The sequence below is a fragment of the Alligator mississippiensis genome, chromosome 5 (genome assembly GCF_030867095.1).
Source record: "Alligator mississippiensis isolate rAllMis1 chromosome 5, rAllMis1, whole genome shotgun sequence".
Classification (NCBI taxonomy): Eukaryota; Metazoa; Chordata; order Crocodylia; family Alligatoridae; genus Alligator; species Alligator mississippiensis.
The window spans coordinates 52,098,965-52,114,202 of NC_081828.1; the positions used below are offsets into that span (position 1 = coordinate 52,098,965).

Below are 15,238 nucleotides of genomic sequence, written 5' to 3' on the forward strand. Positions count from 1 at the left end.
TGGATTTTTTCGATTTGGATCTTTTTTCTTAAAAGTTTAGAATAGAATGAAAAAGAATGAGCTTCACAAAATGCAAGTGAATGTAATTATACATAGTACTAATACAGTAAACAAAGAAAACTGAACATTTTAAAAACCCAGTAAAGCCTGTATCATACCCACTGAGGATATGCACAGACTCATGTAGAGTTTAGCACAGACCTATGTAGGGTTTTAGCAAATCCTGGCCCATAACAAGTTACTATATTTACTCAAATCTAACTCAGCCCTGAATTTAAGCCAACCCCCATAGTAGAGGTGCACTCATATATCGGTTGCAGATCAGACTGGCACTGATAAAAGGAAAATTAACATTATCGGCTATTGGCTTTTTTTGACCAGCGTAGCCTATAATGTCACTGATAAATACAATATGTCTTCTGGCCAGGGACCCCAGATGCCACATGCCTGCACGCAGCCACACGCACGCATGTGGCCAGGAATGCAACCAGGCAGCATGGAGAGCAGTGCCCTGCAGGTAAATCTGTCAAGGAAAAGAGGCATGGAGGTGGGGGGTAAGGGGCATTGGGACACAGACTGAGGCCACCACAGTGAGGAAGGGAGTGAGGCAGGGGCAGACGCTGGGGTTGGAGGCGCTGCCCAGCCAGGGCAGTGGATGGGACCCAGGGTCAGGAGCAGGATGGAGCTGTGGAAAGCTCTTCCCGGGAGGGGGCGGCAGCTCCCTGTCGCTGTGTTCATCCTGCAAGGGAAGCATGGGGGTGGGGGGTGCCCTCCCCAGATTTGTGCATGGGGTAGATACGAGCTGCCCATTGTGACCTTGGGACTCTCCACTCTGCTGCCTTTTCCTCTGGAGCCCCACACTGGCCACAGATCCCCTGCCCGCCCAACAGCTATAGGGGTGGCAAGTTATAGATCCTGCTGCTGGGTGGGTAGGGGACACGTGACCAGCACAGGGCCTCCGGGGCAAAGGCAGCAGGGCGGAAAGCCCCAAGTCCACAGCGGGCAGCCTGCATCTGCCCTCACCCTGCTCAGCTCCGCTATGGTTAAAAGCATCCCCATGCTTAAAAATGACGGCAGCTTTAGTTCATCATTTGACAAGCTTTAGTTCAAATACCACCACTGACATCTTTAAGCACCAGGATGCTGATCCCCTGGACAAGCCGCCCGCAGCAGTCACGCTCTACACCCTGGCCCTGGGTCTCATTCACTGCCCTGGCTGGGCAGTGCCCCCAGCTCCAGCCCTTGCTCCACTCCTTCCCTCACCGTGGGGGCCTCGATATGCCCCTGCCATGCCCCTTCCCCCTCCACAGACTTACCTGCAGGGGGCTGCTCTACACACTGCCCAGCTGCATTGCTGTAAATCGGTTATCAAATTGGTATAAGTCGATATAGCTGGTTCATAATCACTTGTGGGTAATGGCCAGGAAAAACTTTATCAGTGCACCCCTACCCCATAGTTAGATTCTATACATGAAAAATTTATAAAATGTGTTATAATTTTCCCACTATAGAATCTAATTACTGGAGGTTTGTCTCAAATTTGTCCCTCCCCGCATGCTACAATTGGGAAAGCAGTGGCTGGTGGGGGGTGTTAATAAAGTATTAAGATTACACCTGCAGATGCTGTACACTACACAAAGTTCACAGTAGGGCACGTCTCTTAAGACAGACTCTATTAGAAAAAGGGTTCAATTGACTTTTTGTGGAAAAGGGTTATGGTTTTCCAACACTAGCACTGGAAGTGTCATCCCATTAAATATATAGTGACAATTTATATTCATGAAAATGAGGGGCTAATAGTGTATTTACTCACATACCACACAACGTTTTCCCCAGAAAAAGCCATCCAAAATTGGGGTGCGTGTTTTAAGTGAAGGAGCCAATTTCCATGCCAAAATGGAGGTACGAGGATGCAGGAATGGGTGTTGGGGCTGGCTCTCTCCAGCTGCAACGAGTTGGTGCAGAACCTATGGCTCAGCCAAAAGCTAGAGATACAACTCTCTCATGGGTATTGCCAAATTGGAGGTAACTTTTGGCTGACCAGCCAAAAGCTACTACCAGTTCAGCAGCTGTTTTATACCTCTAGTTTTTTAGCTGAGCAGGAAAGGAAAATTGTGCGATGCAGAGGAGTAGGTTCTGCACCAGGTCCCTGCAGCCGGAATTCACCTATTTCCAAATCTTGGAAAAATCCTTTTTCTTTATTCTGCTTTCCCAAACAAGATGTGTGTCTTATTTGGGGGCATGTGATATGCAAGAAAATACGGTGGTACCAAGTAGAACACAAGTTCATTTTTAACTGGAGCTAGCCAGACTTCCTAACAATCTGCCAAAACATTTGCAGACATACAGAACTTCAATGCCTGAAGTTGTCAAAGACTTTTCTGTAATGGGGTTTGCACTGGCAGGAATTTTTTAGTGACATTCCTTCAAGTAGACCTTTTGAAGAGCTTACATCATGGCACTGAAAGAAGATGAACAGCAGATAGTGTTGCTCACCAACTGCCATATACAAAGAGCTGTATTACTTTAAAAACATTCTTGTCTCTCATGCATCCTCCTTGAGAATTAAGACATTGACAGTTTGAAGTATTAAAATAAACAGTTTCTAACACAGGCAAAACACTTAAACAAACAACTGAAAAAGAAAATTTCTACAGCAAGATAATTACTGTGGGTCACAGTTCTAGTTGCTCAGATATGTTCAAGCTTGGCTGGGGTTTGAACATATCCCAGACAAAACTGGGGCTATCTAGCAGCAAGGGAGCTGTCTCCCTTCAACACATCTTAGAGCAGCCTTTGGCTGAGAATGTGTCCCTATGCATTAACATTGATCTAACCCAGTGATGCTCAACCGTTTGCCCCTCAAAGGAGTCAGAGTCAGAGGAGTGGTGCAGGGCCAGTCCACGAGCCAGACTGAGCCCCATGCACCTGGATTGAGCCCTAGGGGCTGAGCATCACTCCCTCCCACCCCATGCACCAGAACTGGGCCCCAGGGCCTGGCACCATCCACTCTTGGTCCCCCACAGGGGACTGGCCCCAGCAGTCAGGCATCGTCCCCTCCAGGCCCTGTGTGCTGGGGTTGAGTGCACAGGGCCTGATGCTCCCCATGGGTCTGGAAATATGGCAGCAGGGAAATGGTGGTACCACTCCCCTGCCATTCAATTTCTGGATCTGTGAGTGTCCCATGGTGCTGGATGATATGTCACTGTTGGCTGAACATGGCCTTCAGGTTGGGGGTTGAGAACCCCTGATCTAACCAAAAAATGGTCCAACAAAATTATATCAAGCTTTAATGAAATTATCATCTTTTTGAAAAAAAAATAAGCATCTGGCTAAAAACAACCACAAAAAATTTAAACCCAAATGAGAATTTTCCAGAAGGTCACAAACTTCTGAAGGATTGTGGCTATAAAAGAGTGCTTTAAGTCAAAACCAAACAATGTTACCGTGAAGCCACGAGATACACACTGCTCATAAACATGAAAGTACATGATCTCAAAAGGAAACATTTATTATGACGATATACTGTGGACAGTAAGAATAAATGCTCCTCTGGATTTAAAACTTTTACTGAATGACTATTCTGGTTATTTAATTGTGTAACTATTGGTCAGTAGCAGCATTGATGGGGCTTAGTAGTGCGGTTGCTAAAGAGCCTCTGTCATATCTCTGTTCATTTATGATGTGAAATTCCAACCCTGATTTTAAACTCCCTCCCTTTCCCCCTAAAAATTAATTCAGATGAATTCCTGATTAATAATAAAAGGCCTTGCTATCAGCATTCAGAGCCCCAGCCGGGGATGTCATGGCTCAGAGGGCAGAAATCTGCTTAGAGCTACAAGAGAACCCAACTGAATTTGTGGCGTCTCAGTCTATGAATGTGTAAGCACTTCATCTGTTCACCAAAATACAATGTGCTGAGAAGCAGGGGTGAAGGTAGCTGTATGTATTATGGACAAAGAGCAGAGATAGGTGGCAGTGTGCAAGAGCTGAAATCACCGTGGCAAAGCTGGGACATCATTAGTTACATACTGATTGAACAACAGAGTGTATGTGTGTCCATTCAAGTGTTTGCTTTTACCATAAGGGCTTGCACTGAAAAATAATACCAATTTGTAATTTAGATGCACATTTCTTTCTTGATGCTTCCATCAAATTTTGTCATTTCTTCCCCAGCTCAGTGATTCTGACTCTGAGAAATAGAAAAAGTACTGGATAATGATCACACTTTTTTGTCAAGCTGGCAAATCCAGTGTTTCTCTTTAGCTATCTGTCTGGCTAATCAGAAAGAAGCAATAACACAATCCAAATGAAACACCACCCAACCTATCTGGTCTGAGGCAACAGAGCTTCGGATGGACTCACAATAACCTGATTAGCTTATCCTTGAACAGCGAGGCAGAGAGCACTCACTTTCCTAACCAAAATACATTTTACCTTACTTGTCCTTAACCCAGCTAAGTGCACAACAAAGGGAAACATGGCTGCCAGACATCAATGTAAGATCCATTAAGCTCTTACTTCACAAACCTCAGCTGGCACTTGTAGCAGGGCACTGGGGAGTGCCTCCTCCTTTAAGGGAGCTAGCAGCCTGCAATGCTGCTTGCAGGTGGTGCAGGGAGCTAATGAGAGGCTCATCTGACTGGAAGAGGGCTCAGACTGGAGCTACATAAGCTCAAAGCCCAAGTCTGTCAGGGAGTGTAGCCCTGCCAGCCGCAGGGTTAGGAGCTCCAGCCCAGGAGAGCTACCCAGGGCTGCTAGACTGACTTTTCTGTTGCCTGCAGGAACAGTGAGGCTTGAGAGCCCTACCTGGGAAGTTTGCCAGCACAAAAAGAGAAGGGAAGGCTTTCCCTCTTAAAGGGGCAGAGGGTTTGTTTCCCCTTTGGTGTTTCTGTTATAGCCCAGGGACTTATGATTTGAGTTACAGTTTTACACTGGTGGTTTGGGTTAGGACTGTAGGGGTGCTATACAGAGGTCCCATTAGTGCTCAAGGGGCACATGATCACCTTCAGCTCTGCCAGAGACAGGCTCAAGGCATGAGCAGTTCTAGACCCTGGAGCGGGCAGTGTGTAAGGCCAGAGAGGCAGACAGGGACCAGGGGTCTGGTGTCTGAAAGGGCCAAACCAGAGCTAGTGCCTCAAAGCCAGGTCTGATACAGTGGGCCAAGGCTAGAAGGCCTAACTGAGAGTACAGGTGTGGATGTCAGGGAGCCCAAAGCCCCAACAAGAGAACACTATTACCATAACACCCATGAGGCTTGGGGTGTGATGTAGGGAAGGATTGGAGCCAGGCAATTAGTCCCTAAGGCTTGAAGTGCCCTGCGGTGGCACTGTTATAGAGTGAGGCCCAGAGAGGGGCCTGGGGAATACTGAAGAACAGTAGGGTGCTGGGGAACCCTAGCAGGGATTCAGCCAAACTGAGGCCCACGGGAAAGCCCAGGAGCAACCTCTCTTTTAGAATCATAAGGAACATCAAGGCGTGGCAGACAAGATAGAAGGGAGGGCACCCTATAGGCAGAGTGAGCCACAGTCACAGAGCCACCAGGGGGCATCATGGCTGCCCCTGGGACCTCAATGTGCTAGTGTTGCCAAGATCTATAGGAAAAAAAAGAAACTTCCTGGTACTGTTATGCTGTTATTTTTAGTGGTCCATCCACCAGAAACCTAGTTAAAACTAGCAAGGTGGTATTATTTGCTTGGATGGATTACACTGCTGCCTCAATTAATAGATGTCTGATCAAATATTTAGTACCTGGATTATAAAAATTCTAAAACAGGAATTCAAAAAAAAAAATCTAGGGTCATGAATTAACATGCAAAACCATCAAAGGATCAACATATGCTTTTCTTTTCATACCTCCTCATCTTTCAAATTCACATCCACTTTTTTTGATTGGATAGCTTTAGTTACATGGTCAATGTTGTTTTCTCTGCAGTAATCAAAGATGTTCTTATCCTCCTCCCTAATTAGGAAACAAAAGTGGAAAAATATGTTGTCTTACTATGTAACACACAAACTACACACATTAGATGCTACCTTTACTTGCAGATACATTAATTTCAACATCCTCACTGGAGTGGAACAGATTTCCAAAGCTGTCATGCAGAATAATGTTTCTCAAAGACAAGACAGCACAGCCTGTTTCCCTAGAAAGTAAAAGTTAGTTTGAACAATATTGTACAAGAGAAAGAGAGAAAAAGAGAGAGACTTTGCTTACACTAATAAACTCCCATATGAAATCCAGAAAGTTAGGCTATACAAGACAAACTCAACCCAGGCATAAGTCATTGTAAATCCTGCAAATGAAAATAAGGCTAAATTTGGTCCCTCCTCTTATATATATAGGAAAGCCTTCATTCAACATTCATTCACATTTTCTAGTCTTCCTTTCTCATAAATGGTGGCAAAGATATATCTATATATCTATATCTATAAAATCTTCTTCAAAATCAATTTCCTCTTTGCCAGATTCCTCCACAGAGGCTCTGGTGTTTGGAACATTACAGAAGCACTACAGAAACACTGGATATCTCAGAAAAGAGCCTCCATCCATTGACACAGTTCTCTACAAACAAAAAGAGTTATTAGAAAGGAGATTCAAGATATTTTAATACTATTCTATTTTTCCATCCAGGGGTGGGTGGGTGGGTAAGTGTGCGCGCACATGTGTGTGTTTGAATAAGAAGAGATTATTCAAGGCAGCACTAAAGACCCTTCACTCTCCTAAAGAACCAGGTGTACTGCCCTTGCCAAAGCTCCCAGGAGGGGTTGCAGGGGGCTAAAGACTGAACTCAGAACACTAAGTGAGATCATGCCTGGTTGCCTGGTGCAGCTGTGCTCAAACACGGTTTAATGTTATGGTAACATATCCTTTGGGGTGAAGTTTGAAAAGGGATGTGGTATAAGGATTTCAGATTTTACCTGCAAATCCCACTGATGCACAATGGGAGTTGCACAAATAAATCTAAAACCATTACTAAGAACATTTATCTCTCTAAGTCTAATGCACACTGAAGACCCAGCTGTCATCCTCCAGCATACAAGCTACACTGCTGGGCATGATAAAGCTGTTCCATGATGTCATAAGGAATCTTATATACAATGTCTATAAAATGTCTTGTTACCTTTATGTTAAAGATGTTGTTTCATGTTGGCTGGTAAAAACAGAAGGTTTAACATGTTGCAACAGAGCACTGCATCACTCCTCACTGAAAGATCCATTTTTAACTCCAACATCTGCAGCACCTTAACCTGCCAATTTCCCAGCAGGAGAACAGGGCTGAATGAATGTGTATCTGCAAACTGCTGTACAGGATACCCCTCATCAAATTTCAGCCTGGTGCTCTGATATATGAATACAAGCTTTATGTCAATCTGACCCTGGACAAGAGTTTAAGTAATTGTTTGTGGACTGACTGAAAGTAAAATAAAACACCGGTCCTCAGCCTTTATGGACTTTCAAGGACTTCACAAAAGCTGTGTCAACACACGAAAGTTCTACCAGATTAACAGGACTGGTCTGGTTACAGAAGCATAAAGGTCTAGTATAGCTGCAGTTATATCAGTATAAAAGTGCCTATACAAGTATAGCTTATTCTCTTATGTAAAAAGGGATATGCTACACCAATTTAAGACCCCTTCACACTGCCATAACTCTTTTCACTAAGAGGTTACCAACTCTAAGTATTTGTTGGTAAAAAAAGAAAAAAATTACAACAAACCAAAACAGTTGTAGTGGGGGAAAAAAATCTGTAAGGAGGCCAAAGTAACCTCTCCATTACAAAATGCATGACAGTGCCACACAATTTAAGAAAAGCATCTGGTTAGCTCTCCCACTGTGCATTCTGATTTTCTGTAACTCAGTTCTATTATGCCACAGTATATGATTAATCTAGAGCAGTAATTCTCAATTGGGTTGTCACAGGATCTTAAAGAGGGTGATGTGGGTGGAGAAGGTAAGCACTCGCTCTTCCCCTCTCCTCCTTTTGCCCTCTCCACTGCCTGGCCCCTGTGTAAAGACAAAAGCACTGTAATAAACAAAAGTTTAAATGGGGTGGCATTATATTTAGAAAAGTTATGGACTGAGGGGGAATGAAGTCTAAAAAGTTTGAGAACCACTGATCTAGACAAACAGCAGAACCCACAGTTCATAATCTTTAAGGAAGTCTTCTATGAGAATGGAGAACTTGCTGGTGTAGGTTCACAACCAACAGGGAGTTTATTAGACCAGGAAGAAATAGGATGCAGAATGTGACAAAACAAATTTCAGGAAGACTGACTCCATGTTATCAAAATACAAAAGAACTTATCTTATTTGGGAATACACTGACCTTACTTTGCCTTGGAAGGTTAAGATAAACACTAACAAAATGAAGCAGAAACTAAAGATGATGATCCTTGCCATCCAATGAGGGATGAAGAGAAGCCCTTGGCAAAAGAATTGTGACTGGTGCTTCAACAGAAATGAGACTATGGGAAAAATGCTGGTAGCATAAATAAGTATTATCTGTTTACATTCTGCTACTAAAACTTAGAGATATTAACCTAGAGATTTACATATGGAGTTTTATACAAAACTTTGTCCCACCTATTTGGCTTGTCTGTATCATCTTCTTTCCTAGAGACCTAAGGAAGGGTACTGTGGTACCTGAAAATACTGTTTAAATCTATCCCAACCATGAAGTTAGTCCAATAAAAAAATATCAACCACAGATATCTTTGCCTCTTGCACACTTACTGGACCATCATGGCTACATCACTTCAACAGTACTCAAGAGTACATACCTTTTTATGAAAAACCCTCCTTTCTCCTATAACTGAAGGAAAGGGGTCTACACTAGAAAACTTGCACCCCTGATCATTGTAACTGGTGTATTTTTTTATCTGAACCAAGATAAACCAGAACAATGTAGAGTACAGTTGGTAGGATTATACAGGATACCAGGAATATTAACATCTTAACTTGCGAAGCACTTGTACTATGCACATAGCTATACTAGCAAGTGTGCTTCATAGTGGCATGGGTAAAAACATCCCATGGGTGAAACAAGCTATCCCAGAAAAAAGAAGTGTTGTCAGCATAACTCTGGCAGAAGCCTAAGGTGTAGCCAACACAGTTATACCAATCATGAACCACTACTGCTCTCAAAGCCCACAGTATTCAAAAAATAAAAGCTCAGTTCCAAGAAACCCAATCTGTTTTCAGAAATTTTAGAAAAGCAGGTCCAACCTTACATGCTTATACACATTCTGACACACAGGAAGTAAATATAGGTATCTTTGGATTTACAGAAACCGAGTTCTTAAGAGATTAACAGAATAGTCTTTTCGCAATCTGATTCAAAAGAGATGAAGACTAATATTATCAATCTGTAGTATAACAATTAAGACTGCTCAAGACACAGGTAAAAAATACCGGGAGCCCCAAGTAGAGAAACTTGGAATGATGAGGGGGATTTTTTTCCTAATGATTTATCTTAATAAAAAACAGTGTTTGTCAGAGTATTGTGTAATATGTAGATATTACCGGTCCAATTTTTGGTGGATACTCTGCAAATGGCTCGGAAACCTCTTTGTGATGGATTCAACAGAAGCTAAAAAATGAGCAGCAGAGAGGAAGAGATAGCTGGGGAACACTGTAAGGCTGCTGTCTGCATGGCATTAAAGGAAAAAGGAAGATTTAAAATGATTACCTCTATCAAATGACTTTGACCAAAACTGAGTTAAAACATACATGTTATCTGTCTTATTTAAGATATCTACAAATGGTAAAGACCACAAAACTTCAAGCTAATGAAATATACAAGGTTTATTATTAAAGAGAAGTAGGAATGCACTGGAGATAGAAAAGATGTGAAAAGGCAAATCTTGTTTTGTTTCCTTTATAGATTATTTCTATAGTGCTATAATCCATTTTTCATTTTACTGACCCAACGTAAAAGAGAGGTAGAATTAGTATTTTATTTAAAGATCACCTACCAAGAGGGAAAACTGTGTCTGTGCCCTTGGCTTTTTTGGGTTTTTTTGATGACAGCCGAAAGGTTTTGTTCCCTACAGACAAACACAGTAGCCAAAAATGTTTCTCTGCTCTCTGCCAATAGCTCTGAAAGAGGAATATGAAGTCCGGTTTCCCTCCATTTTGCTGAAATCACTGGAAGCAGCAGACCTGGAATGGGGGCTTCCTTGAACCTTAACTGAAGGTAAACTGAATTTTGAATGGGCAGATCCTTCCTTCTACCCACGCAGAATATGCAAGTTAAACAGTTTTAAACCAAAGATTCTGAAGTAGCTTTAATTTTTAAATATTGTTAATCAATTAAACCTTAATTTCTCTCTAACTGTACCATTATAAACCAACTGGCTCTTTAGTCTTTCACAAAGAGTTCCAGGAAAGGCAAAGTAGGGAGAAAAAAAACCCATTAATTTCTAAATTTTAAAAAGAAAAGGGAAAGGAATTATTTTCTTTACCTTTAAAACAAAGCAGTGAACAGATGCCTATGCTCCATCACTATCAGCAACCTTTTCCCTTTCTTTGGATTGATCCTAAATGGTTTTGTGCAGAAGGATTTGGCTGAAGAATGCCACCTTGCCCAGGAAGGGCCTGTGTGCTGCAAACAGGTGGCTTTGCCCGTCTGCTTGGCACAGTGCCGCCAAGCATACTGAAACTCAATGAAGCGCAGCACAGGAGGCAAGCATGGAGCCAGGAGACACTTGCAACAGCTACTGTTTATGTCAAGGCCTTCTCCCCCCAAGGGACCCATTTTCACATAATCTATAATTATCTCTTCGCTTTAATCGCCTCGTCACTTCTGAGGCTCTCCTGGGCACAGGAAAAGGAAAAGCTCATTAACTGAACCTTTTCTCCTCTCTCCAGCCACCCATAGCTTTTAATTGCTTGGTGTTGTTATTATCTATCAGTGCAACTGGGATCATTTTCATAAGAAAGGGAGGTGGGAGGGAGGGAGGAAGGCATGTGTCCCCGAGGTATGCACCACAGACAAACCTTTGCTTTCTCAATTATTTATGCCAGCTGAGGTTTTACAGGCTGAATAAATCCATAACTCAAGTTTATTTTGAACAGTCAGGTTTCCTCAAGGGAAGTGTTGCCCACTTGCCTACACACTTGTGTGCTGTCCTCAGAGAGTACCTGGGACATAATAAGACATGTGTCATCCAGTTCTCCACCCATCACAAAAATGCATGTGCAATTTGGAAGATTAGCAGCATTGTATGATAAGGGGCAGCAGGGAAACAGTCACTCCCATTCATAGATGTTAAATCTCCTTAAGGTGGAGGGCAGTGACCTAAAGAAAACATATGCCAGGTCAATGTTTGAAGAAGGAAAAAAAAACACAATCCAGATAGAAAGGACAGACACACACATGTGCACGTGCATACAGACTAAAATGAAAAACAAAACAAGTTGTTGCAATAGCCATGACAAAATAATTTTCTTAAAATTAACATAAGCAAAAGACTGGCTATTCCTAGATGCCACCAAGAGTAAGAAGTGCCTGAATTTTTAAGTGTTTTGTTTCCAAGCAATTGTGCTTATTTGCAGTAGCTGTACATAGTGCAGCCTGCTTGGTTTTCTCCAATCAGAGGAGCTCTTTCAAAGGGTTTTATAGCCCAACATGTGTGCGACAGACATCTGTGGTGCACCCACTCTGCATGCACGTACATACATAATACCAATCAGAGTTCTTTATTCCCAAACCAAGAACACTCGGTCCCATTTTTATACCTAATTCTGCAGCTTTGTGATCAGTTAGGACTAAAGCATTCCCAGGGAAGGAAAAAAAACACTCTTAATCACTACGATGTTTTCAAAATCCATTATTGTTTAGAAACAGCAACTTTACAAGTGCATAGTGGAAGCAGCTCTTTAAAATTCTGCAGGCCTTTATGCCTGACCACACGCAGTGACCTCTGGTATTTTCTGCCAAAACAGTTCATTTGTCTCAGAACAACTAATCAATTCCAGAGCCCATCAATCATTCCAGTTTTGCACTAGTCTAGTCTAGCTCAGAGGGGACCAGATGGCTGACTGTGTTAGTGGGATTAATAAAATTCTGAAAGATTACATGGCATCAAACGGACTACAAAACATGATGGGAACTATCAAATCTTTGCACAGGAGAAGGTGGGGGGAGGGGAATGAGGGTATAGCCCATCATTTGTTGACATTTTAGTTCTTGCTTTATGTCTAGCTCCTAAATTTATCCCCTAGAGCTTAATCAGGGCCTCCTCAGAAGTACATGTGGCTCAAAGGGCTCTTCCTTTCTTCAGAACATATTGAAGTGGTTGGGTGGAAATTTGCATTAGAGAAGGGCATCTTTCTTAAATGATCCCCAACACAACCAATTTAACTCAGCTCAGAACTCTCTCGGCATTATCTAACTTGGATCACCAATTTAATCTAATCAGAAATATAAATAAGGAGAATGAAGTCTGAGAAACCCAAGATTTAAGGAACAAATCTTACATAATTTTAGGTTGCCTGAACTATTATAGAAGAATTGTTTATGTTAAATCAAAAAGAAAATGGCCTGCTAGCAGCATTATATTATTGCACACTCACAGAATCATAGAAAAGTAAAGTAGGGCTTCCTACTTTGAATGGATCCTCCAAGTCCATTGTCTAACCCCACACTGATGAGCATAGGGCCAATCCACAGGCCAGATCAGGCCCACAGGCACATGCTATGTCCCGTGTGGGTCTGATTAGATGGAGGGGCAGCACTGGAGTCCAGATAGTGGGTCTTTGCTGGCCCAATCTAGCCCACTGGCTGTATGTTTGACACTCCTGGTCTATTAACAAAACTACAAAGTCAAACCTGCCACAACCACAAGACAGCACTTAACTGACCATAGCAAAGTAGGGGGACCACAGCAGCGAATGCCCTGCTGCTATACAGGTTGTTAAAATATGCTCAAGAGATCCCAGAAAGAGGGCCACACCTCCAACTACAGAGGAAGCAAAGCCCCACAGAACGCTCACCAATTTACCCAAAAGGTAAAAATACTTCCTAACCCCAAACAAGGTGACTGGTCTGACCCTGAGTGGAGGGACAAGATCCCCCTAGCTAAGAATCTACAGTATTAAGTCCCAGCAGGACCTCTAGCACCCCCTGGTCAAAATCCTCAGCCTTGGCTGCAGCCAACATTCAGTGCTTGAAGAAGGCAACCCCTCAACCCCCACCCAAACATGTAGCAGCAGCAGAGGAAAAAAAATCCTTCCCAGTCCTGTGTTGTAACCAGCAAAGCTCAGAAGCCTGGGAAATATCCATAGAAGAACACAGGCATCTCTATTCCTGGATCAGCATTTCCCAAACTTTTGGTTCCAGCAGCATGCTTACCGGGCCTCTCCCAGCCTGCAGCACACCAGCCGGCCAAATGTGTAGTGGGGCAGGGGGGGAGTGGCCGGGCACAGACCGGGAGTGAGGGTGATGGCGAGCGGCCAAACAGGGAAGGGGGGGGGGGGGACTGAACACAGCATGTGGATACAAATCACTAGCTGGAGCCACACCCTGCACCTGTCTGTGTGACCCTAGCAGCAGCGGGGGGGGCGCGGCTCCAGCCAGCAGGGGGTACGGCTCCAGCCCAAAATTCTGCAGCACACCTGGACATGCCTCATGGCACACCAGTGTGCCACGGCATACCGGTTGGGAAACGCTGTCCTAGATCATCTCTGACCCCTGCTTATCCAACCTCTTCTTGAACATTTCCAATGATGGAGATTCCACAACCTCCCTAGGCAGACTATTCCACTGCCTCACTATTCTAACAGTGACATTTTTCCTGATATCCAATGTAAACCTACTTTGCTGCACCTGCAAGCCATTAGTCTGTGTCCTACTCTCTGCAGCAAGAAAGAGAAGGCATTTCCCCTCTTCTTTATTGGCCACTCTACAGCTATTTGAAGACTGCAATCAAGTCCTCTCTTAAACACCTTTTCCACAAATTGAACATGGCTATTTCCTTCAAACTCTTCTCATATGACTTGCCTTCTAAGTCCTTTATCATTATTGTTGCCTACCTCTGGACCCTCCCTAACTTCACCATGTCCTTTTTAAAATTTGGAGCCAAAACCTGCGCATAGTAGTCTAAGATGAGGCCTAACTAGTTTGAGTCGTGAGGTATGATCACCTTCCAGTGTTCTGCACCTAATGCTTCTATAGCTGCATCCCAAAATCACATTCACCCTTTGAGCAGCTACATTAGCTCCAGCCCCAATATCCAATCTGTAAGATCCTTATGAACTGCACTCCTATCCTCCAACATGTTTGCAGTCCTTCCTAGTTTCGTGTGATCTGCAAAGTTGCTCAGGAAGCTTTCAATTCCAGTATCCAAATCATTAACGAATAGGCAGAACAGCACTGGTCCCAGGACACAACTGTGGCACTCCACTCAAAACTTCCTGCCATTCTAACACAATCCATCCCTTTGCTTGTAGCTAGTGAACCAGTTGTCTATCCATGTTATAGTATTGCCCAACCCACATTTCTCTAATTTGTTTAGGCGAGGGTCACGTGAGAATTTCAAAAGCCTTGATGAAGTCCAGAGCACTGAATCTACAGCATTCTGTTCATCTGCCCAAGTTGTTACTGTGTCAAAGGAGGAGATCAAGTTTGTTTGGCATCTGTTCTTAGTAAATTCATGCGGGCTGCTTGTAATCAGACTTTCCTCCTCCAGATGCTTACAAGTGGACTTTCTTAGGATATGCTCTAGTAACTTCCCAGGGAGGTAGGGTTAACCAGTCTGTAGTCCTCCTTTTTGCCTTTTATAGAGGGGCACATTGGCTCTTTTCCAGTCCACTGGTACCCTGTCCACCTCCCACATCTTCATAAATATTATTGCCAAGGGTCTTGTTCAACTTCTGTTATGTGAATGTTTCCACCTGTCTATTGTAATACTTGTAGAATACTTGTTATCAATTAAAAAAGAAAAATAACAACACATTATTTCTGGTTCAACAGTATTTTGTGCATCTCCTTGTTATGTAGCATATATGAGACTTGGCTGGTGAAGCAGCAGGCAATCTTATCTCGTCGTTTATTAAGTTCCAGTTCCAACTGTTTATTCACAAAATGATTAAACTATTTATACTCTTTGTACTTGTAATGAGATCACCAGATTAAAATAATACTTTCACTGTGAGGAAGCAAAAATGTCATTCATTATACTCATTGTTTTATGTAGTTTGAAATTACAAATCATTTCTAAAGCTTTCCTTCAA

The 15,238-nt window shown here is 43.0% G+C and overlaps 1 protein-coding gene across 3 annotated transcripts in view; it reads right to left on the reverse strand.

Annotated features, from left to right (window-relative positions):
• ACBD6 (acyl-CoA binding domain containing 6) overlaps window positions 1–15,238 on the reverse strand; it is a 140,083-nt gene that overhangs the window by 72,447 nt on the left and 52,398 nt on the right. For all 3 annotated transcript variants that reach the window (XR_009462442.1, XM_006272407.4, XM_014596041.3), the window contains exon 5: window positions 5,857–5,962. Coding sequence is in view for 2 of the 3 variants with exons in the window: in XM_006272407.4 (XP_006272469.1) it covers window positions 5,857–5,962 (106 nt within the window). In the remaining variant the exon portion in view is untranslated. The remainder of the gene's footprint in view (window positions 1–5,856; window positions 5,963–15,238) is intronic.